Source organism: Dipodomys merriami, unplaced genomic scaffold, assembly GCF_024711535.1.
Source record: "Dipodomys merriami isolate MVZ:Mamm:240054 unplaced genomic scaffold, mDipMer1.0.p SCAF_137, whole genome shotgun sequence".
Lineage (NCBI taxonomy): Eukaryota > Metazoa > Chordata > Mammalia > Rodentia > Heteromyidae > Dipodomys > Dipodomys merriami.
The window spans coordinates 2,369,056-2,396,586 of NW_027202682.1; the positions used below are offsets into that span (position 1 = coordinate 2,369,056).

At 55.1% G+C, this 27,531-nt stretch overlaps 1 protein-coding gene across 7 annotated transcripts; it reads left to right on the top strand.

Annotated features, from left to right (window-relative positions):
- Window positions 1–277: 277 nt before the first annotated feature.
- LOC138825458 (TBC1 domain family member 24) lies at window positions 278–26,734 on the top strand. Of its 7 annotated transcripts, none has more exons than XM_070020048.1 (11): window positions 278–475; window positions 8,292–8,392; window positions 16,380–16,489; window positions 18,049–19,046; window positions 19,650–19,667; window positions 20,154–20,312; window positions 21,238–21,301; window positions 21,598–21,693; window positions 21,998–22,232; window positions 22,576–22,770; window positions 23,580–26,734. In XM_070020048.1, the coding sequence occupies exons 4-10, from the start codon at window positions 18,082–18,084 to the stop codon at window positions 22,728–22,730; spliced, it is 1,692 nt and encodes a 563-aa protein (XP_069876149.1). In that variant the 5' UTR covers window positions 278–475; window positions 8,292–8,392; window positions 16,380–16,489; window positions 18,049–18,081; the 3' UTR covers window positions 22,731–22,770; window positions 23,580–26,734. The 7 variants fall into 7 exon arrangements, with proteins under 7 accessions (XP_069876149.1, XP_069876155.1, XP_069876151.1 ...); XM_070020049.1 differs by lacking the exon at window positions 278–475 and adding an exon at window positions 7,525–7,612; XM_070020054.1 differs by lacking the exon at window positions 19,650–19,667.
- Window positions 26,735–27,531: the final 797 nt, after the last annotated feature.

Sequence of the window (27,531 nt, forward strand, 5' to 3'; positions counted from 1 at the left end):
ACCGCGCGGCGCACTGAGGCGGGCGAGCGGCGCGGCGCGCGGAGGTGGGTGCGCGGCGGGGGCGTGGCGGCCGGGCGCGGGCTCCGGGGCGGGCGGCCGGGCGGGGGTGGGGGAGGGAGGGTGCGGGCGCCGCTGTCACCGCGCGGCGGGGGGGGGGGGCGGGGGGACGGCCGTGCGGACGTGCCGCGGGAGGCGACCGGGACCGCGCTGGGGACCTGACTGCGGTGGCGCTCGGGCTCGGGAGCCGCGGGACCGGGAGCGCCTCCGGCAGGCCGGCCCCGCCCGCCGGCCGGCCCCGGGCGCGGTGTCGCCGCGCCGGGCCACCGCTCCGAGTCCCTCTTCCCTGGGGCGCTTCCCGTCCCCGCCGGGTCGGAAATCCTCCTCGCGCGGTGGGAGATTGCAACAGCTGCCCGCGCCCCTCCCGCCGCCGAGACCCGCAGCGCCCGCCGCGCCCGCCGCGACGCCCGACGCCTAGGTACCGCTCGCAGCCCCCGCGCTCTGCCCAGCGCGTCCGCCTGGCGCCGGGCAGCCGCTCGCCGGGCCCGCCCGTGGAGGTGGCCGCGAGCAGCCCGGCTCTGCCGCGGGAGCCCCGGGAGGCTGGGCTGGAGGGCAGAGCCGGCGCCCAGGGGCGGGTGGGCCGCCCCGCCGGGCCCCCGGGGCAGGGGTGCTGGCAGCCTGGGCACCGATTCTCCAGGGTGACCCGGTGCCGTGTGCAAATAGTGCTGTGGGGCCTCCTGGGTTGGGAAATGCGGGGCTGACTTTAAAGGCCGAAGGTTGCCTCCTTCACCTGGGCGCCGTGCAGGTAGAGGCCAGCTGTCGTGGTGACGGTGAGGTGACACGGTGAGGTGACCGTGTCTCTCCAGACGAAAGGCGTCTGCCTGCCTTTCCACGGTGGGTAGAGGGGCTGGAAGATGCCCTTCTTCATTACACTGCCCCGGAGTCAGCAGGTACTTTCCAGGCAATTTGCAGAGTTCTTCCATAATTTGGCTTGTGTTGTCATTTCCTCTATTTGAGAGCAAGGCCTGTGTTTCACGTTTTATACTCAGTTCATAGTACGACCTTATAAATGTTTGTTTGATTGTTTTGAAGACAAGTGAGTCCCTCTCCCTCCCTCCCCCCCCCTTCCTCTTCCTCTTTAAGAAAATGAACTGAAATGAGAATGAGATCCAGAAATCTCAAAGATTTTACAGGTACCATTCAGAGCAAGTGGTATGACCACAGTAAGCAGTTATTTTCTAATTCTGAGGGTTGATCCTCAGCTAATCTTCTTGGTATTCAGATGAAGCCTTTATGGGAAATTCTTCCTGGGTGGCTAGTCTGTGAATGGGCTGGGACCACATCGCGTCCATCTTTGCGCCTCCCTGTGTCCCCCATTGCCTGGCATAGGGTGAGCCAGGTTCTCTCTAAGTGGTTGTTGAAAGGAATCAAGGTTCTGTTGTCGTGGTGATAGGCGTTCGCTAGAGGACTGGTGCAGTGGCTCTCAGCTGGATTAAGGGTGACCTTCTGGGATGCAGAAGTAATCTAGTAATCTGGGTAGGGTTTTCATAACAACCATAAAACTCACCCCCCTGTGTCTGCAAGTTCACCTGCAGGAGGGCCATGCTAGCTCTAGCTAACCACACCTGTCAGGACTGTCCAGCAGGTCTGTGACCTTGGGCATACCATATTGCTCTTAATTCTCTTTAGAGACTGAGCCAACCTCAAAAAGCATATGAAGTGTTTGCTTCTGGATGGTTGCTGGTTTCAAGTACATAGGACAATGAAACAGGTTGTAAAAAAGCACTTAAGGTTTACCCTGTTCAATGTTTTACCTGTTTGAGCATACCTTTTCTGTTATGACAACTCTGTGAATGGAAGAAAGAAGCCCTTTTCAACTTGAAGCAGTAATTTCAGTGGCTGTTTGTAGTCGTCACCTTCCAAATGGAGATAATATCAATGAAACAAAACCTCAGGCCTTTTACTAAGAACCAGACTGAATTCATCTTCCAAAGAGTTTCCTTATTCTCTCTCAACATTTGTTGATTTCATATGAGGAGGCACTGTGCTGAGGACACAGCACTGAGATTGGATCTCTACTTTTAAGTTGCTTTACAGAGGGGTGAGGAAACAGGCAAAGAAATGTGTGGTAATAGATGTTTTAAGAATGGGGGACAGGACTGGGAAGGTGGCTCAGTGGTAGAGTGCTTACCTTGTATGCATGAGGACCTGGGTTCGATTTCTCAGCACCACATAAGCAGAAAAAGCCAGAAGTGGCGCTGTGGCTCAAGTGGTAGAGCGCTAGCCTTGAGCTGAAGAGCTGAGGGCAGAGCCCAGGCCCAGAGTTCAGGCCCCACAACCAACAACAACAACAAAAAAAAAAGAATAGTGGACAGAGCATGCTGTGGTGTGAAGGGACTAACATCCAGCTAGAGGGTGGTGGGTAGAGGGACTCAGAGAAGGGCTTGAAGCTTCGTTTTAAATGATAATGAGGAGGGGAAAAACATATGAGAGAGAACCCTCCAGACAGAGGAACGGTATGTATGGAGTCACAGAGCCATGGTCCCACCTTCAGCTGTTGGAGAAGGGCAGTGTCGTGTCGGGAGCCCTAAGGAGAAGAGAGGGAGGGGAAGGTAGGGAGTTAGGCTGGTGTCACACTGGGAAAGGCTTTGAGTGCCAGACCCCCCCCCTTTTTTTTTTTTTTTGCCAGTCATGAGGCTTGAACTGAGGGCCTGGGCGCTGTCCCTAAGCGTTTTTTGCTTAAGGCTAGCACTCTACCACTTCAGCCACAGCACGACTTCCAGCTTTTTCTGCTTATGTGTTACTGAGGATTTGAACCCAGGACTTCATGCATGCTAGACAAGCACCATTAAGCCACCTTCCCAGCCCTAGGCCCAAGAATTTGGTACTCGTAAATATTACATCCTTAAACAATTAGGAAATAAAAGCTGGACACCAATGGTTCATGCCTAACTGCTCAGGAGGTTGAGATCTGAGAATCAGTTTGAAGCTACTTCAGATAAACAAACCCCTGAGACTCTTGTCTCTAGCCAGTAGAAAGCCATTAGTGGAGGTGTGGCTCAAATGGTAGGGCACCTGCCATATTGGAAAAGCTGAGTGAGCGTGAGGATCCTTGAGTTCAAGCCATAGCACAGGCACAAAGAAAAGCAGTAAGAGAACAGAAGGCTAATTGATTAGCTGTTGGCTTGGTGGATGGGGGTAGAGTGGAGAGCTGCTTCAGGGATATCAGACACTAAAGGTACAAACTCCAATGGCTCCTCTGTCCTTCCGGAGACTTTATTGTCTCACCTGTGCTTACCTTCAGGGAAACCTTTAGATTAGGTGTCACTTATCTCAAAAGACAGCATTTTTTATACTACAGATTAGTCCTGGAAGAGTGTTCGGAGTTTGGGGGAAGGGGGCCAAAACCCTTCAGGCCCAAGGATCCACAGTTGCAGAATTCTTAGCAATGCCTTGCTTCTCCAGAACCCCTTGCTGCTAAAGCAAGCAGGACTTTGGAAAGAATGGACTAAGGGTAGATGTCTGATGTTCACTCTCCAATCTTTTCCCACTCTGGGGGCCTCCTTGGACAAAGATGAGGAAAAGCTGACACTGCGGAGTATGCCTCTGTCTGCGCAAGGTTTACAGCTCCTGCTTCTAGGGTGTGTGTAAGCAATGGTGGTTTCCCTCCTGACACCAGGGCATGCTCAAATGGCTGAGACTGCTCCGGACACAGCTTGGACTGTTTCTCTAACTATGTCTGAAACTGTGTGTCTCCCTGATCCTTACATAGTTCATTCAGTTTTGTTGCTCTTGGTTTTGTTTTTTGAGACAGAGCCTTGCTCTGTAGCCTAGGTTGTCCTCAAACTTGTGGTTCCTCCCGACTCAGCCTCCCAAGTGCCAGTGTGTATCATCACATATGCTTGTTACAGTTATAATTGGATGCTACACACTCTTCTGTTGTTAACCAATAAAAGCCTGTTGACTGTTCTGAGTGCAGCTCGTTCCTGGGCCCCACCAAAAGCTTCCTCAGCTCTGTCCTGCCAGCCTTTCCTTGAGTCATTTTGCTTCTGATCCCTGATTACTCCACACCGTTCCTATGCTAGCAAAAATCCTTTGTGCCTTCCTGACTTGGACACCTGTAGGCCTTAGGAGGATCAAGTTGTGGTGTGGGGAAGGTACCTCGCTCCCAGACTTCAGGACGCTGTCCCTTGGGGACAGCACAGAGACTCCTGGGCCCTAAGGCTCCTTCAGCCTGTGAGCTGGACTGTAGCATCCTTACTTAATCTGAGTGCAGGGATGCTCACTGGCCTGTGCCCCGGCTCCAGATGGGTTCTGTCTTTTGTGGCCCTGTCCTTTGCCCATGCTGTCTCAGATACTTCCTTATTCTTTGTTATTCTTCAGCTTTGGCTCTAAAAATCCTTCCCTGAACCCTTTTTCCTTGTGTGTGCGGGGGCAGCGTCCTTGCCTTCCAGTCATAGCACCTGCCCTTCTCATCAGGGTAGTCAGTACACTGTCCCGAGCCAGCGCTCACTGAGAGCTGGGGTGAGGCCTTGCCTGTCTGAGCTCCAGTCCTTGGCACCCTGGCATGCAGGAAGCATTCTGAATGCCTATTAAAGTGATTCAGCCTTCAGGACTGCATCCCAGGAGGCAGGCTAGCTAGCTCTGGAGTTGCGTGCTGAGAACCTGCCCCGTGCCTGGCTTTCCACAGGGACACCTGTCTCATATTACTTGGAACTCAGGTCCATCAAAATTCTAGTGCTGCTGGGTTTGGGCTGCGTTCTCTCTTTTCTACAGATTCTTATTCTGTGTCCTGCGATGTGTTTTTCCTGACCTGCTGTTGGGAAAACCCTTTTGAGTTCAGACAATAAAAGATATTGAACGAGCAGAGCCTCATTCCAGCCACTGTGAGCAAGCCAGACCAGTCTGAGAGAAGGTATTCTGCCCAGGAAAAGGACACAGGGAACTTGGAAGCCATTCTGAGTGGCTAGCCAAGCCTAAGCCTCAAAGGCCCTCCTCACAGTCCAGTGGGTGGGGGGTGGGGGGCTCAGGTACCACTGCACTGCCGAGCCCTGCGCTTGAACGTCCAGTCCTAGCTGGCAGGCCAGCTGGCCCGCGGTGCTGTGACTAACACCTCATTACTGGTTACATCCCTGCTGCACCTGCACGTGCCTGCTCTTGTGTGCCATCAGCAAAGGGCCCACTATTGAGTTCCCTGTCACCAGCGGTTTGGTAGTCACTGTGGGGTGCCAGTCACCACTCACCTTTGGCAGATTCCTATGCTGTGCTTCAGCGCGGAGGGCGGCGTCCACCTGGCCTTCCTGGTCAGGTGAAGCTGCCTACTGGGGAAGGCCACTGCCTGGGACCAGCTGGCAATGCGGTCTGTTGTGATTCAGCCTTCAAAATTAAATTTCATCTTGGGCCCAAGTTATTTGCGATTTTCTCGAGTCGCTTCCTGTTTCCTCCTCCATTTCCCACTTGCCAGGGCACACTGGGGAGGAGAGTCACCATCCAGTAGAAGAGTGGGACATGGAAGCAGGCCACTGCAACGTCTCACTGTGCCAAGAATGGAGACAGATTTGGACAGGGAGGCCCTGGCCCCGGAGCGCTGGGAAGGAGGGGTGATCGGAAGAGGATGGCGTGTTCTGCTTCTCCTCCCCACAGGGACGTTCCTTCTGAGCCTGGCATGTCATGAGTGTAACGCTGTTGGCACCGTGCCCCTGAGCCACTGTAGGAGGGGCAGGAAGGGGTCAGGACGTGTCTTAGGGGGGCTGCCACGGGCCAAGCCTTGAGCACAGTGGGTGGGCCGGGAGTTGGAGCTGAGTTACACCGGAATCATGTGGAACATGGAGGTTGTGAGACACCACGGAAGCCACGGGAGGCGTGGGACTGAAGCCCACATGGGAGCTTCCGGGCCAGAGGAAGCCAGATTCCTACAAAATGACACTGAGGGGCCAGACGCTGGTGGCTCACAAGCCTGTAATCCTGGCTACTTAGGAGGCTGAGGATGGCAGTTCAAAGCCAGCCTGGGCAAGGACAGCCCATGAAACTCTTATGTCCAATTAACCACTGGAAAACCAGAAGTGGCGCTGTGGCTTAGAGTAGTAGAACCATAACCTTGAGCAAAAGAGCTTAGGGACAGTGCCCAGGCCCTCTTCAAGACATTGACGAGTCGGGAATGAACGCAGAGCTGGCGCAGCAGGCAGACACCCCACGCGAGGTCTCTGTTCTACGTGGCAGCCATGCTAGCAGGCAGAGAAGCTCTGCAGGAAGGAGTTGGGTGGAGCCTGCTACGGTCAAAATGGAGAGGCAGCGCTAAGAGTGGAGCCGGCACTGTCTCAGCCAGCATGCATGGGACAGGGAGTCCACAAGGTGAACCTGGACTTGGGCCATGGCAGCTGTGGGGATGCAGATAAAGGGGCAGCTCCTGCCTGGCAGCCCGCTCCCTTCCCCCGCCCCAGTCCCCAGCAGTGCCAGAATCCAGGAACAGGGGAGGGTGCTGAAGGTGAGCAGACAAGGCCTCGGGGCAGCACCAGGTGCCAGCCCTGTGCAGGTCCTTGGAGCATGTGGCTTGATTTCACTCCCCCTCTGAGGCATCACAAAGCTTGCTTCGGCCTGGCTGGCCCATGCCGGGCACTGAGACAAGCAGACAGGACGGTGGAAGCTGAGGCTTGGCTGAGCTTCCGGGAATACAGAGGGTGGCATCAGTGGCTCGTGCCTGTCACCCAGGCCACCTGCGAGGCTGAGATCTGAGTGTTCAGACCATCACGAGAGGAGAGCCAGTCAGACTTCCCTCCAAGTAACCCCTAAGAAGCTGGAAGTGGGTGCGACTCACACATTGGAGTGCTAGCTTTGATCACAGAGACGCAGGGGCAACACCCAGGCCCTGAGTTCAAGCTGCAGGACCGGACAAAAAAAAGAGAAAGACTGGCATATGGGTGAAGGGGAGGTGGTACTGAGGAAGGGTATTAGGAGAGAGGGGGTATTTGTGAGCCTCTGAGCAGTCTGCTGGCCTGGGTGTGGTAAGGGGGTGGGGATGGACAGGCTTTCCAGCAGGAGGTTCCTGAGAGCTGGGGCTGAGCTGCCCCTGGCTTTGCTAGCAGAGGGCAGCACAGGGCGCAAGACTTAGGCCCACAGAGCTCAGCCGGGAGCCCCGGGAGGGAAGGAGGGGACGGGTACTCGGGGAGAATGAGGGGGTGAGGTTGCTGTAGAGGAGGTCACCTCTTGAGAGAGAAATGATGGGTGGGGGGGGAGGTCCTGGGAGTAGAGGTTAAAAAAAAAAGGCAGAGGAGTAAGGCAAGGGGTAGGGAAGGCCTCTGTTTAGCCATGGCTCTGCCAGAAGTGGGGGTTCAGTGGGGGCCCAGGGGAGTGTGCTCAAAATATGCCGGTGCTGAAGCAGCGCCTCTTCCACCCTGACAGCCACAGCGCACGGGAAGCCCAGGCCGGAGCCCGCCCCGGGCAGCCAGCTGCCCCCGACGCCCCCCAGCGAACGGAACAATCCCAATGGCTGCGGCCTCTGGTTCCACTTTGCAGACTTCCAGAACAAAACAAAACCAGATCCCAAGTAGAAAGCTTGGCTGCTTCCTTGCCTCAGTGCCCCATGCCCTGGCACCCATCCGTCCCTGGTAGGACAAAGGTAGAGCCTCCTGGCGGGAGAAGGGCCTTTTCGATTTGTCCTCCCCACCACACAGACGCACACTCGGAGGAGCCGCTGTGGTCAGCGAGTCTCTTCCCTGCTGCCACCTGTGCGGGTCCTTCACCCAGAATGCCCACCCCACTCCCACCACCATCCAGGCTGAGTGCTGTCTAATCCCCTCCGAGAACAGCTACCAGAACCTCCACCAGCTCCTCTAGCTATGGCCCACGTCTGCCTTCTCTGCGCCTCTATCTTCATGTGCCTACAAATCTGTTTTTCCACCTGTTCTGCCAGGTGTCTTATTTCTGTATCTGCTATACCTAGCTTGGCTGCAGACACTTAGTGTAGGTATTGAAAAGGTTCTGGAAAGAGTGGATGTGGCTCACTACTGTAATCTTAGCTACTCAAGAAGCTGGGATCTGAGGCTCAAGGTTTGAAACCAGCCTAGATAGAAAAGTCCACAAGACTCATTTCTAAGTAACCAATAAAAAGCCATAACTGGAGGCATGGCTCTAATGGTAGAGTTCCAGCTATGAGTGGAAAACAAAAACAATAGAGCAACAAGCCCTGAATTCAAGACCTAGTACTAGCAGAGAGAAAGAGAGACAGAGAAAGAGCAGGAAGGGATGTGCGTGCAGTGGACACATTAGACTAGTGGCTCCTTTCTCTCAATTCTCAGAGTCCTGACATGTGCCAAGACTTAAGAGGATAAGCAGCTGCTGTCAACCTCTTACCACCACCGCCTCGCGCCTGCCCAGGATTCCTGACCAGGTCCTAAAGGTGATTGTGTCTCTGGAATGTCCAGTAGGTCTTGGGGATGGACACAGTGGGCCTCTGCCCTCTTTGTGGCGGGTGGGCAGGAAGGCTGGACCGCTGCGCGGAAGGGTCCAGGAGGGTGTGATCACCACCTGCCGCCGAGCGCCAGCGGCTCCCCCTGCCCTCGCTCCCGCCCGCTGGGACTCTTCCATAGCTACTTTCATGCCCCGTGCCCAGCCGTGGCCCCTCCAGCTGTGCAGTGTGTTTCTCCAGCCTTCTCCCTCCCTGCGTCTGGGCAAATATACCTGTAGATCACCCCCCCACAACACCAGCACCTCTTCTCCACGCACCTGCCCCCTGTTCTGCCTGGACACCCTTCTAGACTCCCTCGCCACGGGCACCTGCGTTCTCAGCCACCAAACACGCCTCCCCCGCATTCTGCTCTCAACCCACGCCCTGGGGCGTCCCTGGCACTCTAAGTATCTTCTTATCAGGCATCAGAGTCATCTTGTGGTAATGACTGTGTCCTCTTCATCCCTAGACAGCACACCCCGGGGCTGGAATGGGGCTTGTCGGCTTTCAGGCCGTCTCTCTGGCCTAGTCGGCATGGTTGGTGCCAAGCAGATGTGGAGGCCTCTGTCTCCTTAACTGTCTGCTTATCCTGCCTTGTGGGCATCGATGGTGCTCAGCAAGGCTGAAGGGCAGGCGTGGGCACGCTTTGAGTCCCAGCAGGAGCCTTCTCAAGAAGAACAGGTACTTCTCTGTCCTGTGCCTCTCCCTGCCCCCTCTGGCTGCTGTCCATTGATGCTGTGCATCAAGGTTTCCCGCATGCTTGGGCTGGAGCACGTATTTCACTTCCTCTGCTCTTCATTTCTGCCCATGTCCGCTCCTGCACTCTGGGAACATGTGTAGGGATTGCTGTGGTGCCGGGCAAGAGCCGAGCTGGGCAGCAGCGGTCATCACCACTGCTGGCAGGGACCAAAGCTCAGCAAGGCCTGGGCCCAGGTCCCAGTCAGCCTGGTCCTGTGGGGCGGTCGGGGTGGGTATTCATTAGAATCTGGGAAGGTTTCTAGGCCTGGGGTACTTCAAACGAGTCTTAGCAAGCGTGAGATCCCCTCCGGGAGGCTCTCTGGGCTTCAGTCTGGCGGCACTGCCTTGGCCTTTCCCTGGTGTCTGAATGTGCCGGGGCCTCCCTCCCCGGGGCCTCCCTCCCCTCGGGCACCACAGGGACAAGCCATTGTTGAGAGGCCAGCTGGGCCTCGCCTGTGCTCTGAACTTGCTTGAGAAGATCTCATTGAAATCACCATGAATACCCTCCTTGGCTGGCCTGGTGCACACGCGCGCATGCGTGTGTGCGTGTGCGTGTGTGCGTGCGTGTGTGTGTGTGTGTGTGTGTGTGTGTGGTGGGGCTTTTGAACTCTGGACCTGAGTGCTATCCCTCAGCTCTTTAGCTCAAGGCAAGTACTCTACCACTGAGCCACACCACCACTTCCAGTTTTCTGGTGGTTTATTGGAGATAAGAGCTTCATGGCTGGGGCTGGGAAGGTGGCTCAGTGGTAGAGCGCTTGCCTTGCATGCTCGAGGCCCTGGGTTCGATTCCTCACATAAGCAAAACAAAAAAAGCCGGAAGTGGCGCTGTGGCTCAAGTTGTAGAGCGCTAGCCTTGAGCTGAAGAGCTGAGGGACAGCGCCCAGGCCCAGAGTTCAAGCCCCACGACTGGACCAAAAAAAAAAAAAAAAAAAAGAGCTTCATGGCTTTTCCTGCCCAGGCTGGCTTTGAGCCTCAATCCTCAGTTCTTTTTTTTTCTTCTTCTTCTTCTTCTTTTTGGTGTGAGCTACCGGTACCCGGCTCCAGCCACTCACTTCTTTTTTTTTTTTTGGTCCGGTCATGGGGCCTGAACTCTGGGCCTGGGCACTGTCCCTCAGCTCTTCAGCTCAAGGCTAGCACTCTACCACTTGAGTCACAGCACCACTTCTGGCTTTTTTCTTTTTGCTTATGTGGTGCTGAGGAATCGAACTCAGGGCCTCAGGCATGCAAGGCAAACGCTCTACCACTGAGCCAACTTCCCAGCCCGCAGCCACTCACTTCTTAGCTAGACTTTTCCTCCTTTCTCTGCCTCTCATCCTAGGCCACCAAGGAGATCTTTCCTTCCTCTCCTCCTCTCCTCTTTTCATTTCCTTTTCCTCTAATCTCTGCCTCTCAAGTAGCTAGGATGACAGTCTTGAGCCACCATACTTGCCACTAGGAAGATTTTTCTTCTTTTTCTTTTTGTCAATCATGAGGCTTGAACTCAGGGCCTGGGTGCTGTCTCTGAACTCTTTTGTTCAAGTCTAGTACTCTACCTTTTGGAACCACTTCCAGTTTTCTGGTGGTTCTTGGAGATGCGTCTCATGGACTTTTCCTTGCCCAGGCTAGCTTTGAACCACGATCCTCAGATCTCAGACTAGGGAGATTTTCCTAAATGCTAGTCTGAAGTGTCAGGTACTTAACCTTTCATACTGCCCCTTACATGGGCCCAGAGCCTGCTGTCTCTCATGCCACCCCACCCCCACCAAGGCCCTACCACACTGCCATGCCCTTCCCGTAGATCTGTCTCAGACCCGCAGCAGGCTAACCACATGTCTTATAGACCTGGGGTGCCACCACCCTTCTGCGCTCCAGTGCCGAGCCAGCCCCTTCCTCCATGTCCCCGGCTCCGTGCCTCTCCCTCTCCTCCCCACGTGCATTTGTGGTTGTGAGTCTCTTTCACTGCCACTGTCACCCTGTCTTATCTCCAGGCCCCAGCCTGGGGCCAGCAGGGAAGAGGCCAGACCTCACTAGAAGTTTGGAGAATGAATAATGGTCTGGGGCAAAGGGAGCCATGGTTGTGGGCCCCTCTGCTCCCCGGGAAGGCAGGCTCAGCAGCCAGTGCGGTAGGTGTCAGATGTAATCACCAAGGCTGAATGGAAGGCTGTGTGTTTGTCACATGGGAGTGAGTTTGTTTTCAAATCCAACTGTTGGGGAAAATTATGTCCTCCGCTCAGAGATGAGAAAGCAGAGGTCTCGTGACTGCCAGGCTGAAGCAGTGTTTGTTGGGAAGTGAGTCCTGAGCTTGTGGAGGAAGGAACTGGGGCAGGGCTACTCCAGCCTGGCTAGCCCACTCGCAGAGGGAGCCGTGACCGTGGGGAAGGTTCCAGGCCCTGCAGAGTCCCTCAGGCCAGGTCTTCCTTCCTGGGCTGGGCACCCTCTAGTACTCCTTTGTATCTGTGTATGTGTGTGCATGCATGTGCATGCGTGTGCACATGTGCATACCAATACTAGAGCTTGAACTCAGGACCTGGGGACTGTCCCTGAGCATTTTCACTTCAGGCTAGTGCTCTGTCATTTAAGCCACAGCTTCACTTCCAAATTGCTGGTGTTCAGAAAGGAGATGAGTCTCACAGACTTTCCTGCCCAGGCTGATTTGGAACTTCAGTCCTCAGATCTCAGCCTCTTGAGTAGCTGGGACAACAGGCGTGAGCCATGGGTGCTTGGCGCTCTTTGTTTTTGTTTTGGGGTTGTTGGTTTTTTTGGTTTTTTTTGTTTTTGGTTGGTTGTGGGGCCTGAACTCTGGGCCTGAGTGCTGCCCCTCAGCTCTTCAGCTCAAGCAAGGTTAGCGCTCTACCACTTGAGCTACAGCGCCACTTCTGGCTTTTTCTGTTCATGTGGTGCTGAGGAATTGAGCCCAGGGCCTCATATGTGCAAGGTGAGCACTCTACCATACATCTTTGCCCCTGGGTCTGAGATCATAGGCATGAGACACCAGTGCCCCGCCTGTTTTGTTTTGTTCTTAAAAAGAAACACACTTATGGGCTGGGAAGGTAGCTTAGTGGTAGAGCGCTTGCCTTGCATGCATGAGGCCCTGGGTTCGATTCCTTAGAACCACATAAGTAAAAAGAAAAAAGCTGTGGTTCAAGTGGTAGAGCGCTGGCCTTGAGCTGAAGAGCTGAGGGACAGTGTCCAGGCACAGAGTTCAGGCCCCACAACCAGACCCCCCCCCCAAAAAAAAAAAAGAAACACACTTAGCCAGTGCAATGGCTCACGCCTTTAATCCTAGCTACTCAAGAGGCTGAGATCTGAGGATCTTGGTTCAAAGCCAGCCCGGGCGGGAAAGTCTGTGAGACTCTTATCTCAATAAACCACCAGAAAACTGGAAGTGGCACTGTGGTTCAAGTGGTAGAGTGCTAGCCTTGAGCTGAAGATCTGAGGGACAGCGCCCAGGCCCAGAGTTCAGGCCCCATAACTGAAAAAAAAAAAGAAAGAAAGAAACTGGTTTTATCTACTTTTTTTTTTTTTGCTTATACTAGGGTTTGACTTCAGGGCCTCGCATTTTACTTGGCTTACTTTCTCAGCTAGCACTCTGCTTCTTTAGCCTTTAGTCCAGATTCTTCGTTGGTTATTTTAGAGAGTGTCTCATGGAGTTTTCTGTTTGGGCTGGCTTCGAATAGATCCTCCAGATCTCAGCCTCCTGAGTAGCTAGGATGACAGGCGTGAGCCACCGCTACCTGATATCTTTTCTCCTGTTAAAGAAATGCTTGCTTGCCTTCTTGAGGTGCACTGAGCTCTCACGTGGGTATGCCAGTAGAGGTGAAGCTCGCTGGAGGAGCTCACAGTGAGGGAGAGGAAGTGGCCGGGCAGGGAAGCCGGGCTCGAGAGCAGTGTGTGGAAATCCTCACCAGCCTCGGCTGCACGGCTGAGTCTCTCACACTGCTCCTCTCCACAGGACTCCCAGTCACTGCCCTGCGGGGTGTCACTCCCAGGTGCTCCTGAGTGCCCACCAAGTGCCGGGCAGGGCACTTGAGGGGCAGTCACAGCTGGGAAACGCTGGACGGCTGAGCAGCCATGCTGATGGAGTGCTTCCTATAGACTTTTTATCTTCACAACAGAAATGCCAGTTGGATCGCACACTTCCCTGCTTCCCACTGCATTTAGCGAAACCTGCAGACTGCTTGTGCACCTGCAGCCCGGGGTGCCCGCTGCCCCTCCCATGCACAATCTGCCGCTCCATTCTCTCCACAGAACCTGTCCCTGCCCCAGGGCCTTCACCCTGCCCTGTGCACTGCGCCGGGCTCTCTGCTCAGCTCTCCTCCAGCTGCTTTCCTCTCATCACTCCAGCCTCCCTGCCCCCCCCTCCCCCAGCTTCTCTGGGGACAGTCATGCCCTGATGACCCTCAGTAAAGTAGTTGTCCCCTGGCAGACACAGTTTGTGGAAGCCCTACCACCGGAACCTCATGAGTCAGCAGGTATAGAGCGGAATTTTTCCTATATCACTTAGGCAATAAAATGTTTTGTAGGAAACAACTGCTCTGGACCCATTTTACAGATGTCCTTTCCATTAGGCCCCAGAAACAGCCCGCTTTTCTTATTGGGGCCTGGAGAGGGAAACGGATCATGAAATGTGGGGTCCCTTTCCATCCAGCGTGCCTGATTATTTTCCCCCCACACCAAACACCAAACACCCTTTTACTACTTCTCTGGGAGGTAACCTGCAAAGTACACGCATTGCCTTTGGAGATTCAAGTTTAATATTCAACCTGAACGTAGGGCTCGCAGAGTGAAGGCTGGTGCTGCGCCGCACAGCTCCCATTATGGTGATAAACATGTTTATTTCACAGAGAAGGAGCAAGTTCTTTTCACCCACACAGGATGGGTCTAGGCTGGCTTTAGAGGTTCAGACTCCATAGATAACTGAGATGTGAGCCGCTGAGCTGTGTGCCCACAGACAGGCTGTCCTGATGACCTCTTCAGAGCCAGGGAGGAGAAGAGACCCCCTCTGCTGTCCCTCCCAAAACAAAGTGACCTCCATGACTACCAACTAGATGCTTTCTGCTGATGGGACCAGCCAGGCAGCAGGCCTGGTCTTGTGTGGGCCGGGCTTTTCCAATGGGATGTATTAAAATCACATTAATGGCTGGGAAGGCGGCTTGGTAGTAAGAGCACTTGCCTTGTATGCATGAGGTCCTGGGTTTGATTCCTCAGCACCACATAAGCAGAAAAGGCTAGAAGTGGCACTGTGGCTCAAATGGTGCTAGCCCTGAGCTGAAGAGCTGAGGGACAGTGCTCAGGCCGAGTTCAGGCCCCACTACTGGCAAAAAAAAAAGAAAGAAAGAAAGAAAGAAAAAACCCATCACATTAATATGATGGTGATGCTTATTAGAAGACCTTCAGCCGGGCGCTGGTGGCTCACGCCTGTAATCCTAGCTACTCAGGAGGCTGAGATCTGAGGATCGCGGTTCAAAGCCAGCCCGGGCAGGAGAGACCGTGAGACTCCTATCTCCAATAAACCACCAGAAAACCGGAAGTGGCGCTATAGCTCAAGTGGTAGAGCGCTCGCCTTGAGCTGAAGAGCTGAGGGACAGCGCCCAAGCCCAGAGTTCAAGCCCCACGACCGACAAAAAAAAAAAAAAAAAAAAAAAGAAGACCTTCATTTTTCTTTCATTTGCAGTACTGGGAAATAAATCCATAGTCTGGAGTATGCTTACTAAGTATGCTACCACTGAGGAACAAATACCCCCAGCCCCAGAAAACTTTGTTTTAGTGAGTGTTTTCTTTTCTTTTTTTCTTTTTTTTTTTGGGTCCAGTCGTGGGGCCTGAACTCTGGGCCTGGGCGCTGTCCCTTAGCTCTTCAGCTCAAAGCTAGTGCTCTACCACTTGAGCCACAGCGCCACTTCCGGCTTTTTTCTTTTTGCTTATGTGGTGCTGAGGAATCGAACCCAGGTCCTCGAGCATGCAAGGCAAACGCTCTACCACTGAGCCACCTTCCCAGCCCTTAGTGAGTGTTTTCTATAGGAAAGCCTCTGTAAACCCATCAGTGAGTATAAGCCTGAAACACTGAAAGTGTTGTGACCTTCTTCATGGAAGCATTATCCACAGTAACCCAGAGGTGGATGTAACCCACATGTCCACCCATCCACAGGTGGTAAACAAAACTGGTCCCTCCATAGACAGAATATATCTGGGCCTTGAAAGGATCAGAATCTGTGCCCCAGCGTGGCAGAGCATGCCTACAATCTCAGCACTCAGGAGGGAGGCTGAGGCGGGATGAGGGAGGGTTTGAGGACTGCACAGAGAGGCTCCTGTCATCCCTCTCCTCCCTCCAGGAAAAGAAAAGGAAGTTCTGCTGGTGGCTACCCATGGATTAACTTTGAGATCATTGTGCAAAGAGAAATAAATCAGTCAAAAGGACAAATAAGCCAGGAGCCAGTAATTATAGGCTACACGCCTGTAATCCTAGCTACTCAGGAGGCTGAGCTCTGAGGATTGTGATTCAAAGCCAGCCCAAGCAGGAAAGTCTATGAGACTCTTATCTCCAATAAACCACCAAAAAGGCAGAAATAGGGCTTTAACTCAAGTGGTAGAATGCTAGCCTTGAGCAAAAATAATTCAGGAATAGTACCAGGGCCCAGAGTTCAAGTCCCAGGACTAGCACAGAAGAAAAAAAAAAGGACAAATAATGTACTCATACAAGGTACCTAGAACAAATTCATGAGGACAAAAATTAGAATACTAGGTGCTGGGAAGGTGGATTAGTGGGAGAGTGCTTGCCTTGCATGCATGAGGGTTTGATTCCTCAGCACCACATAAACAGAAAACGCCAGAAATGGTGCTGTGGCTCAAGTGTTAGGGTGCTAGCCTTGAGCTGAAGAGCTGAGGGACAGGCCCAGAGTTCAGGCCCCACGACCGGACCCCCCCAAAAAAAAGAGGAAGGAGGGAAGCAGAGAGGGAGGGAGGAAGGCAGGAGAGAAAAGAAGGCGGGAGTTACTGTTGAAGCAGGAAAGTTCCACTTTGGAAAGGTGAATGGTGTGGAGAGGGTGGGGCCACAGTAGCACAGCAATGTGGAAGGGACTTGGTGCCACTGAATTCTGCCACCGGGCCAAGTGGTAAATTTCATGTGTATTTTACCACACATAGCACCATGCCAAGATGCGTGCTCAGGATAGCCCTACACATTAGATTTTACTTTGTAATTCTTTTTCTTTTCTTCTATTTTCAGGTGAAGGTTCTAGATGCAAGAGAAACCAGAACAGTGTAGTCATTTGCCAACACCCACTGAAGCTGACTCCTGTGACATCTCTAGATTCTTGGGCTGTCCTGGGCAGAAAGGTTCGTGTGATGTGCATGGAGATTCCGTGCTGCCCATGCAGAACAGCAGCCTGGGGCCGGGGCAGGTGTCAGAGCTTCCTGTCCAGAGTCTGGAGTAGCACATTGCCAGTTGGAGCAGCTGTCCACGTGACCAGCCAGCACCGAATCCCAACACTGGCTCTGTGGGCCCAGAAATGTCTGGTTCCCAGACCGGCATGTATGAGCTGCGATTTCTCAGCTCTCCCCACAGTGATTCCGTCCAGAATTACCTACCGAGAACCTAGCTTTCAAGCGGGCAGGATCAGGAAGTTAGGAGCTGAGTTCAGAACTCCATCTGACGCGGGGAGCAGCGGGTGCCCGGCCACCTCGCAGCGGCTCCGGCACTCCTCTCACAGGCTCCAAGAAGGCATTGCCAGCGGTCTCCTCTGATCCTGGCTCCTCGGTAGATAGCTGTCAGGCCAAGGAGTCTGAGAGGATCTCCCCAGGTGGAGAGCTGTCTGTAGCCGTCTGGGACCCAGTCCAAGCTTCTAACTTGGAGCCACGTGACAAGTTTGATGTTGAGAAGTTCTCAAGGACTTCTTAGAACTGCCACTTTGGTTTTTTCTTTCTTTTTGCTTTCAGTCTTGGGGTTTGAATTCCAGGCCCTGTGCTTACAAGAAAGGCACTCTGCCACGTGAGTCCTCGGTCTAGCCCTGCCACATATTCTAAATGCAGTAGTACTTTACCGAGAGTACTTTTTAGATGCCGGGCGCTGGTGGCTCACATGTATAATCCTAGCTATCAGGACGCTGAGATCTGAGGATTGCAGTTCAAAGCTAGCCGAGGCAGGAGATTCTTCAATTACAGAAAAAGCCAGAAGTGGGCGCTGTGACTCAAATGGTAGAATGCTAGCCTTGAGCAAAAGGAGCTCAGGGGTTCAAGCCCTGGGACTGGCAAAATAATAATAATAATAGGGGCTGGGAAGTTGGCTCAGTGGTAGAGCGCTTGCCTTGCATGCATGAGGCCCTGGGTTCCATTCCTCAGCACTACATAAGCAGAAAAAGCCAGAAGTGGTGCTGTGGCTCAAATGGTAGAGCGCTAGCCTTGATCTGAAGAGTTGAGGGACAGTGCCTAGGCCCAGAGTTCAGGACCCACAACTGACAAAAAAAAGTAATAATAACACTTTTTTTTTGGTAGGTCATGGGGCTTGAACTCTGGGCTTGGGCGCTGTCCCTACACTCTTCAGCTCAAGGCGAGTTCTCTACTGCCTAAGCCACAGCACCACTTCCAGTTTTCCAGTAGTTTATTGGAGATAAGAGTCTCATGGACTTTCCTGCCTGGGCTGGCTTTGAACCATGATCCTCAGATCTCAGCCTCCTGAGTAGCTAGGATGACAGTGTGAGCCACTAGTGCCCAGCCACTTTTTTTTTTTTTAAAGCAAGAGTACTTTTTAGAAAATGAGGCAAAATCTTTAAAAGGTGACTTTTTTTTTTGGATGTGTGTGCTTCAATCTTACTCGGTCTGGGATGGCAGGCAGGTTGGAGGGAAAATTCTGGAAAGGGGGCTGGATGATTTAACGATTCTGTTCTCTTTGCTGGCAGCCCAGGGCTCTCCTCCCAGACACACCAGGCGCCATGGACTCCTCGGGGTACAACTGCTTTGTGGACAGGGACAAGATGGATGCTGCCATCCAGGACCTGGGGCCCAAGGAGCTGAGCTGCACGGAGCTGCAGGAGCTGAAGCAGTTGGCGCGCCAGGGCTACTGGGCTCAGAGCCACGCCCTTCGGGGGAAGGTGTACCAGCGCCTGATCCGAGACATCCCCTGCCGCACAGTCACGCCGGACGCCAGCGTGTACAGCGACATCGTGGGCAAGATCGTGGGCAAGCACAGCAGCAGCAGCCTGCCTTTGCCCGAGTTCGTAGACAACACACAGGTGCCCACCTACTGCCTGAACGCCCGGGGTGAGGGCGCCGTGCGCAAGATCCTCCTGTGCATCGCCAACCAGTTCCCCGACATCTCCTTCTGCCCCGCTCTGCCAGCTGTGGTGGCCCTGCTGCTGCACTACAGCATCGACGAGGCCGAGTGCTTCGAGAAGGCCTGCCGCATCCTAGCCTGCAACGACCCCAGCAAGAAGCTCATCGACCAGAGCTTCCTGGCCTTCGAGTCCTCCTGCATGACGTTCGGGGATCTGGTGAACAAGTACTGCCAGGCGGCCCACAAGCTCATGGTGGCCGTGTCCGAGGATGTCCTGCAGGTCTACTCTGACTGGCAGCGCTGGCTCTTCGGCGAGCTGCCCCTCAACTACTTTGCCCGCGTCTTTGATGTCTTCCTCGTCGAAGGCTACAAGGTGTTGTACCGAGTTGCTCTGGCCATCCTCAAATTCTTCCACAAGGTGAGAGTGGGCCAGCCCCTCGAGTCAGACAACGTGAGACAGGACATCCGCATGTTCGTCAAGGACATTGCCAAGACGGTGTCCCCCGAGAAGCTGCTGGAGAAGGCATTCGCCATCCGCCTCTTCTCCCGCAAGGAGATCCAGCTCCTGCAGATGGCCAATGAGAAAGCGCTGAAGCAGAAGGGCATCACCGTCAAGCAGAAGAGGTAGGCCGGCCCTGGGCTGGGCTGTGTGTGTGCGCGCGCGTGCGTGTATGTGCAGGTGCGTGTGTGAAGCCTCTGCAGCCTGCAAGGGGTCTCCACACAAGTGGGCAGCTTTGGTGCGGTGCATCCTCGGGGTCTGAGCGTGAGTTCGTCCTGCTGATCGCTTGGTCTGCTTCTGGCCATCTGTCTACCTGGCCCCATGAGAAAGCAGGAAGGGGCTACCTGGCTATATCCGGAATGAGACCCACAGGGGCCTGCCCTCAGGGACCAAGGCCCATGGCTGAGGGGGACGCTGGACCTCCCATGGGTCAGAAGATACAGCGGGGCCAGGCCGGCTCCAGGAGTCTTGTCGGACAGAGCAGCCCCTGCTGCGCCCTCCACAGCGGCTGGCTGGCTGGGTGTGGCCTCCCTGCCCTGGGCGCAGCCCCCGGGAGCGTGCTGGTTCACAGCCCGTGCTGAGATGGTGCTGTAGGCATGGCTGTTGGCATGGAGTTCTCTTTCTCCTGGGCCAAAGAAAGTGTGATCAGGGATCGGGACCCACCACTAACTTCTCCTTGTCTATTTTATTTTTCTTCTCCGTGTCCGTTGCTTCCTCCTGTTTTTCAGTGTCTCGCTTTCTAAAAGGTAGGTCTGAAACCACACCTCCACACCTGGCTTCTCTGCTTTCCTGCTGTCCCACTGTGAGCTGGCTGCTTGCTGTTTCTCAGGGCCTGGCTGGTTCTCATGGGCTGGCTTCCACGCACTGCCTCAGCCTGACTCCAGCACGGTTCATCTGTCTGTCTTGTCTGTCTGTCCGTCCATCCATTTTTCTGCCTTGGCTGTGTAACCTGCCGGTGCTTGGCTAGTCCCGCAGCACTCTTCTCATCAGAGCTATAGTCTGTCTTGATTCATGAGAGAAAAGTTGCTTTTAAGGGGGGTGGGAGATAGGGAGAGGAGAAGGGAAGGGGAATCCCAGAGAACAGATCGATCCTGTTTGGCACCTGGAACCAGGCTGTGAGCCGGTTGAGGAAGTGAGGTGTCCCCTTTAGCTTAGTTTCAAGGAAAGGTGCTGGGCTCAGGCCGGGTGTGTGGTCAGGGCTGGGGGCACTGACCCCTCCCTTCTTTTTGCAGGCAGTTTGTGCACTTGGCCGTGCACGCAGAGAACTTCCACTCAGAGATTGTCAGCGTGAAGGAGATGAGAGACATCTGGTCGTGGGTCCCGGAGCGATTTGCCCTCTGCCAGCCCCTCCTTCTCTTCTCCTCCCTGCAGCATGGGTACAGCCTGACCAGGTGAGGCTCTGGAGCCTCAGGCATATTCTGCTGGCCACCTGCGGGAGGTCACGGGATGACCAGAAATGAGTCTTTGAGCTTGGGCCTCTAGGGAGGCCCAGCCTCACTTATGGAGCCTGAGAATTTGAAGCCCTTTTTCTGGGCTTCTGTTATCCCAGGCTGCCCAGACTTTGAAGGTCATTAATGCATACACTACAGCTCCGGGGGGACGTAGGGGAAGAGGTAGCCTTCTGCCTCAGGAGGGCATGGGACCGAGGGGAGGACTGAATGGGACGAAGCCCGGCCTCCTGGCTCCTCTCTCTCCCCCCCGCCCCCTGTGTGGGTCACTGGCCTGGCGCAGGTGGCAGTTTGCGTGGCCGAAGCTGTGCCAGCCCGTGGCTCGGTGACTCCACCCGCCACTCGCGTGGCATTCTGGCAGGCCACCTGCCCTCCCAGCCCTGGGGCAGTGTGGGCAGGGTCACCCCGATTCAGCACTTCAAGGCTCAGATGAGTTAGTCACAAACTCTGCTTGTGACCTGGCAAGGGTGGTGCAGGCAGAGTGGCCCAGCCCCCACCCAGGCCCGTCTGCAACCGCCGTGCAAGCATTTTAGCACAGCTGGAGCCACTTCGCTCAGCCTACAGGGACACTCGCCAAGCCCGGCGTGCCAGGCGGCCGGGACATGTGCTCTCCTTCAGCAAGGACCTCTTCCTCTGGGTCTCATTTGCCCACAGCGCCTGGCACTGGGCTCTGCCCACTGGGGGACACGTGCCGTGAGGCTTCTCCTTCCCCTCGCACACCGGGGCAGGTGCCGGGGCAGCAGCAAGGCGCGAAGGTGCACACGAGACAGCGCAGAGGGGCCGCTCCAGGCTCCTGGCCTCGTAGCCCGGCAGCTGCTGCAGGCGGCCAAGAGGGGCGCAGAGCGGCATGTGTGGTCTCTGTCTGCAGGTTCTACTTCCAGTGCGAACGGCATGAGCCCACCCTCCTGCTCATCAAGACCACGCAGAAGGAGGTGAGGAGGCCCCGACGGGCTGGGGACCCGGTCTCAGGCCAGCGTGCCCGTCAGTGGGCTCACACCACCGTCAGTGTGGACACGGTCCATCCCGGGAGCTTCCTCCTGAGCTTGAGGGCCTGTAGGGGAGACAGAAGTATCGGGAGGACCGGACCTCAGCCCTCTCCCCACCCACCTTGCTCCTGGTGGGGAGCTGTAGCACCCAGCCCCCCCAGCTGCGACTGTGACTGTCCCCAGCAGGCGTGCACCGGGCAATGTTGCTGAGGGCCAGGCCTCAGCCCAGCCTTCCTCCCCAGGTGTGTGGCGCCTACCTGTCAACAGACTGGAGCGAGAGGAATAAGTTTGGCGGCAAACTCTGCTTCTTTGGGACTGGAGAATGCTTCGTGTTCCGGGTGAGTGGGGCCGAGAGTCTTCTGCTGGGGAGTTGTGCGACCTGAACCCTGGCACCCTGGCTTACGTGGCCCTGGCTTGTTTCTATGGTAGTGGTCCCCCTCTGGGGCAATCTCCTTCGCCTCTAGTCCCTAATGCCCCCCACCTCGAGAGCCCAGCCCCCCCCTCCGCCCCGCAAGCCAGCAGGGCCCAGCTGGCCCACCGCAGAGTGGTGGACTGGAGAAGGCCGGGGCTGGCAGGGAGGGGCAGAAGGCGCCCAGCGGGTTGGCATGTGCCAGGAACTCACGCTTCCCCGTTCGCCCTCAGCTGCAGCCAGAGGTGCAGCGTTATGAGTGGGTGGTCATCAAGCACCCAGAGCTGAGCAAGCAGACAGCATCCTTCCTGTCCTCAGAGACCACTGCCACTCCCTCCCCCTTCAGCCACCCCGTGTCCTCAGACCCCGCTGACCGGCTCTCCCCCTTCCTGGCTGCTCGGCACTTCAACCTGCCCTCCAAGACCGAGTCCATGTTCATGGCGGGGGGCAGCGACTGCCTCATCATCGGTGGGTGCCCAGTCCCTCCACGCCAGCCTGGGCCCGGCCTGTCCTGCGAGGAAGGCGCGGGGGGGGGGGGGGGGCGGGGGGAGGCTGAAACCCCCATGTCCAGCCAGAGGTCTTACCTGAGCCCTGTGATAGCAACAGAAGAGGCCCTGTGCTGCCGGAGAGACCAGGCAAGGGGTTGGGAGTCACGGCGTGAACAGCAGGTCCAGGGGCTGGGCGGGGAGGGCGGAGGTCAGTGGGAGATTTAGGGCCAGGAGAGCTGGATTCCCGTGCGGGGCTGGGCTCCTGGCGGGTGGGAGGGGCGCGGTGCTGGGCACAGGTGGCCACTGACCTCAGCCTCCCACAGGGGGAGGTGGCGGCCAGGCGCTCTACATCGATGGGGACTTGAACCGGGGCCGCACCGGGCACTGCGACACCTTTAACAACCAGCCCCTGTGCTCCGAGAACTTCCTCATTGCCGCCATAGAGGCCTGGGGCTTCCAAGACCCTGACACCCAGTGACGGCCTCTGCTGACGGTGACTGAGCCGCGGCTCTGGGCAGGTGGGGTGTGGCCCTGGGGTGGGCAGGGTCGGCTTACATCATGGGCACCACCTGGCCCTGCGTAGTCTGGCTGCCCCTCCACCTCAGGGATGGGTTGGTTCTCCCCCAGTGACCAGCTTCTCTGGGAAAGCTCAAGAGATACGTTGCCCGCTGCAGCCCTGCCCAGAGCCCATGTGGGGAGCACAGGGTGCTCGTACCCAGGCCCCTGGCTCTTTGTGGAGGGGTCCTGGCCCCAGCTTGAGCCTGTGGAAAGTACGCTGCTGGCCCTGAGCCTCATCTGCACCCAGTGGAGGGCGTGGGGAAAAGTAGAAGGACCTTCTGCCCAATGTGGGCCGGTGCTGCCCCCTGCTGGTGTCTCCTGATATTGCGGCCCTCCCACAGCCTGGCTTCTTGCTCAGCCCTTGGACTTGCTTCCTGCATCTTGCAGGACCGTCCCCTCTCCCCCCCCCCAGGCCCCAGGGGCATTTCCTCCCTCATGGCACCCAGTCCCTCCTCCCCCAGAGCTTCCTCTCTGGAAGTTACCCTGCCCTGGAGGCTCCCCTAGACTGCTTGAACAGTCGCGGGATAGGAGAGAGGAGAGCAGGGTGTGTGCTGAACACACACACACACACACACACACACACACACACACGCACGCACGCACGCACACACACACGCACACACATACACGCACGCATGCACGCACGCACGCACCCTTCTGCCTGGCAGCCCTGGGGCTGGCACACACACACGCACACACACACACAGCAGGCCCTGGGCCCGTGGGACGGGCACCAGAGGGAACGTCATGTTTCCTTATGTTTCTGCAGAGCCAGAAACTCTCGCCAAGCCTGGTGGAGAGTCCACAGCCGAGGAGGTGCATCCGGGCAGCCTTCCTCCATTGCCAAGGACCTCCTGGAGATGCGTGGACTCGTGGGGACTGCCCGGCCCCCTCCAGCCCCCCCACAGTCTCTGCTGCTCTCCCTCCCTCCCTGTGGCTGCAGAAGCTGGGCTACGCCCACTCCCGTCAGCATGGCATGCCTCCTCAGCCCGACCCCTCCCTGCTCTTCATCGGGCCCTGTGCCCACGTCCTGCCCACCCAGCACCTCTGCCACTACTCTGCTTGGACGTTTGACCCCCCCCAATCCCCCGTGTCTGGCACTGTGCCACAGTCTTCTGCGTGCTGCCCCCTGTCCCTGTGGCCTTCGGGCCACCGAAGCCTGCACTGGCCCAGTGCACTGTGGGTACTGTGAGCACTTCAGGAAGCGCCACCTCCCCATGACCCCCCCAGGGCTCCACAGAGGAAAGAAGGGAGAGGCAGTGACCCAACTGGCTACCTGTGGGCCGCGGAGGCCTGGGTCTCGGGCACAGGCCTGCGTCCCGCTGCACATGGCTGCCGCTAGCACGCCTCAGAGATGCCATGTGCCAGGCCGGGGCTCTCTCTGTGCGGGCTCATCCCACCCTGCAGCAGGGTTACCGCGACGCCTGCCAGACCCAGGGACCCTGCAAGGCCTGCCAACCCGCTGAGCCAAGCGTGGGCCCCTTGGGAGGGGCCAGTCCCGCCCTGCTCTACTCCCGGGGGAAACGCCGGGAGGGGTGCCACTGCCTACCCCAGAAAGCACCGCAGGCCTCCCGCACCTCCCCATGAACCCGCCACCCGGGCTTGTATCGCAGACCTTGGTGTTCATTAAACACCATCTTTGGTTTTCGTCTGGGGGGAGGGGTGTTTATGAGACAAGGTCTCACTACTCGGCCTGGGCTGGCCTCCAACCCCACGTCCTGTCTCAGCTCCCTGGGAGTGCCGTGATCACAGGCGGGGACGCCTGGCTAAACGCTGTCTTGTTGCATCATTAGCTCCCAGGCTGAGCCCGCTGTCCTCAGCCAGAGGGGCCCCGGGGCTTCCCCAGGCCCAGCCAGCATGAGAGTCACGTGCGTGGTTACTGGGACTTTGAAGGCCCTTTGAAAATGAAGCCTTGCAGGAAAAGATGAAGTGACCCTGAGCATTGCTGCGGAACTCTGCCGGCAGTCTGGCGTAGGAGTGGGCTGCCCACAGAGCCCTGCGTGGCCATCCGGGGGGTGTCCGCCCCAGGAGACCACTTGCTATTTGCACATCATAGAGGAGAGTTCTTTGCTGTAAAGGTATACACAAAATAGTTCTTTTATTATCATACTTTGGGGCAATACTGTGGTTTGAACGCAGCACTGCGCTCGCTAGGCAGGTGCTCTTCCACTTTCTATTAGTATGAATAGGGTCTCACTATTTTCCCAGACCAGCCTGGATTAAAATCCTCCTATTTACACTTACCATGTAGCTGGAGGGCAGGTGGGGGCCAACAAACCCACACATTTTATGAAGATGATCTCCTTTGCTGTCCTCAAATTACAATCCTCCTATCTTGAGTACCTAGGATTACAGATGTGAGCCCCTACACCTTGCTAAAAATACTCAGTTCTTCAATTTAGTATCTTGGCTTTTTTTTTTTTTTTTGTCAGTCGTGGGGCTTGATTTTGTCCCTGAGCTCTTTTTGTTCAAGGCTAGCACTCTGCCACTTTGGGTCACAGCTCACTTCCTATATACTGTTGGTTAAATTGGAGATAAGAATCCCACAGACTTTTCCTGCCCAAGCTGGCTTTGAACTATGATCCTCACATCTCAGCTCCAGAGTAGTTAGGATTATAGATGTGAGCCACCAGCACCTGATATAATATCTTTTTATTCCTGACTTTTCTACAAAAAGGAAAGTATGATAATTTTATTTTTACTCTTATTATTATTCTTATTTTTTTGGAGTCCGGTCATGGGGCCTGAACTCTGGGCCTGGGCTCTGTCCCTCAGCTCTTCAGCTCAAGGCTAGAGTTCTACCACTTGAGCCACAGCGCCACTTCCAGCTTTTTTCTTTTTTCTTTTTGCTTATGTGGTGCTGAGGAATCGAACCCAGGGCCTCAAGGCAAGCGTTCTACCACTGAGCCACCTTCCCAGCCCCTTATTGTTGTTCTTATGACTAGATACTAAATATCCTGAGTTAGCACAATTTATTTTATTAATGTTTCCTATTCCTTGGTTATTAGCTTTTCATGTTAAAAAGTGGACCAACATTTGATGGACTTTCATAATGAATTATCATTTTTAGAAAATTTTAAACATTTATTTTGAAACCAAATATTGAATCTAACTTAAGCCAGTTCATTAAATTAAATTCATTTGTTATTGAAGATCATATGCCTGAAGGGCCTTAGAAAATCAGCTTTTTAAAAAAAAATTTATGACTGCAAGTCACTTGTATTTTATGAATTACTTGAGTTAATTATTCAACTGAGTATTTCAGTTTTTACTTTAAATAAAAGAAGCAATTCTGGGGCTTGAACTCAGGGCCTTGGGGTCACTTGGCTTTTTCACTCATGGCTGGTGTTCTACCACTTGAACCACACCTCCAGTCCAAGGATTTTGTATTTAACAATTTTCGTACCTTCTTGTTTTGTTGGTACTCAGGTTTGGCTCAGGGCCTTGTACTTGCTAGACAAGTATCTGCCAGTTTGAGCTGAGCTGGCCTGCATTTTTTTTTTTTTTTTGGAAGTGATTTGCAGAATTGCTGCTGATATGGCAGTTTCCAGAGACCCCTGCCTCACCTTCCAGTGTTAAGATTAACACAGAAACTAGCGTGGCCGGCGCGGCTAGCTCAAGCACAGAACCCTATCCAGATTGCCGATTGCCCCTACAGGAATGCATTTAATTTTTACAGATAATTACTTTGTCACATTTCTTATTAACTCCAGCGTATCATCAGACTCACAGGATTAATAATTGCTTCCGGTTAGGCAGAAGTCTCCAAGTGGACTCTCATAGCTTTTCCCACTCAGCTTGCAGGGAAGCGTGGTCTGGGTGAAGGCCCAGGAAGCGGGTGTACCAGGCTGGCCTCACACTCTTCCTTCGTGTGTGTACATTGGGTAGGAAAGTATGTGGATTTTTTTTTAATCTGGTATAAAAGCGGCGGGGGGGGGGGGGGGGATTGTTTTGTTTTGTTTTTTTTGTAGTACGGGGGCACGGACTCGGGACTTGGTGCTTGCTAGGTAAGCACTGAACCACCTAAGCCATGACTCCAGCCCGTGAGTTTTTAAGGCTCTCCTTTCTGTCCGTGTCTGATTGTGCTCGGGAAGTCAGCAGTGACTCCTGCCCAGCTGCGAGGCTCGTCAGCGCTGCTTGGACACATTGTCAGTCTGGATTCATCCCTCTGTGGTGGGACAGGAACCGTCGTCCAAGCCAACAATGCCTTGCACAGCACTGCTGGGTTTCCAGCTGCGCTGCGTGCCCAGCTGCCCAGGCTGCTGCGGGGTGAGAGCCGTCGCGTCCACCGCCACATTCGTGGCTGGGAGAGGCCAGCAGGGCTGTGCCCATCCAGGAGCCCTGTGGATGGCGGGGAGGCAAATGCCCTTAGGTCTTGTGGATATTGGTTTGAAAGAGAGCTCTCTAGCCAGGCTGGTGGCACGTGTGGAGGCAGAGGACCGAGAGTGAGTGTGTCTCAGGTCGGCCTGGGCCTACATCGTGAGATCTTGTCTCAACAAAAACTAGCGGTCACCGGATTGACCCTGTGGGGCATCTGTGAAGATGTGTGTGTCATAAAACATGCTCACAGAGCTCATGTGCGGATTGGCCGCTGAACCCAATTTGTGAATGTGAAAATACGTGACGTGGTGATGTTCAGTTGGTGTTGAGTCCTAAATAAAATGAGTGGTAACCGAGGGAGCAGCGTCATTGTGAAACGGAAAATCCTCACAGCTCGGCAC

What these genes read in the sequence shown, in the direction of transcription:
- LOC138825458 (XM_070020048.1), top strand. Translation starts at nt 18,082, where the DNA reads ATGGACTCCTCGGGGTACAACTGCTTTGTGGACAGGGACAAGATGGAT. An exon ending in CATGGGTACAGCCTGACCAG is followed by an intron (nt 20,313 to 21,237) that starts GTGAGGCTCTGG and finishes CTCTGTCTGCAG; the next exon opens with GTTCTACTTCCAGTGCGAAC. An exon ending in GAGAATGCTTCGTGTTCCGG is followed by an intron (nt 21,694 to 21,997) that starts GTGAGTGGGGCC and finishes GTTCGCCCTCAG; the next exon opens with CTGCAGCCAGAGGTGCAGCG.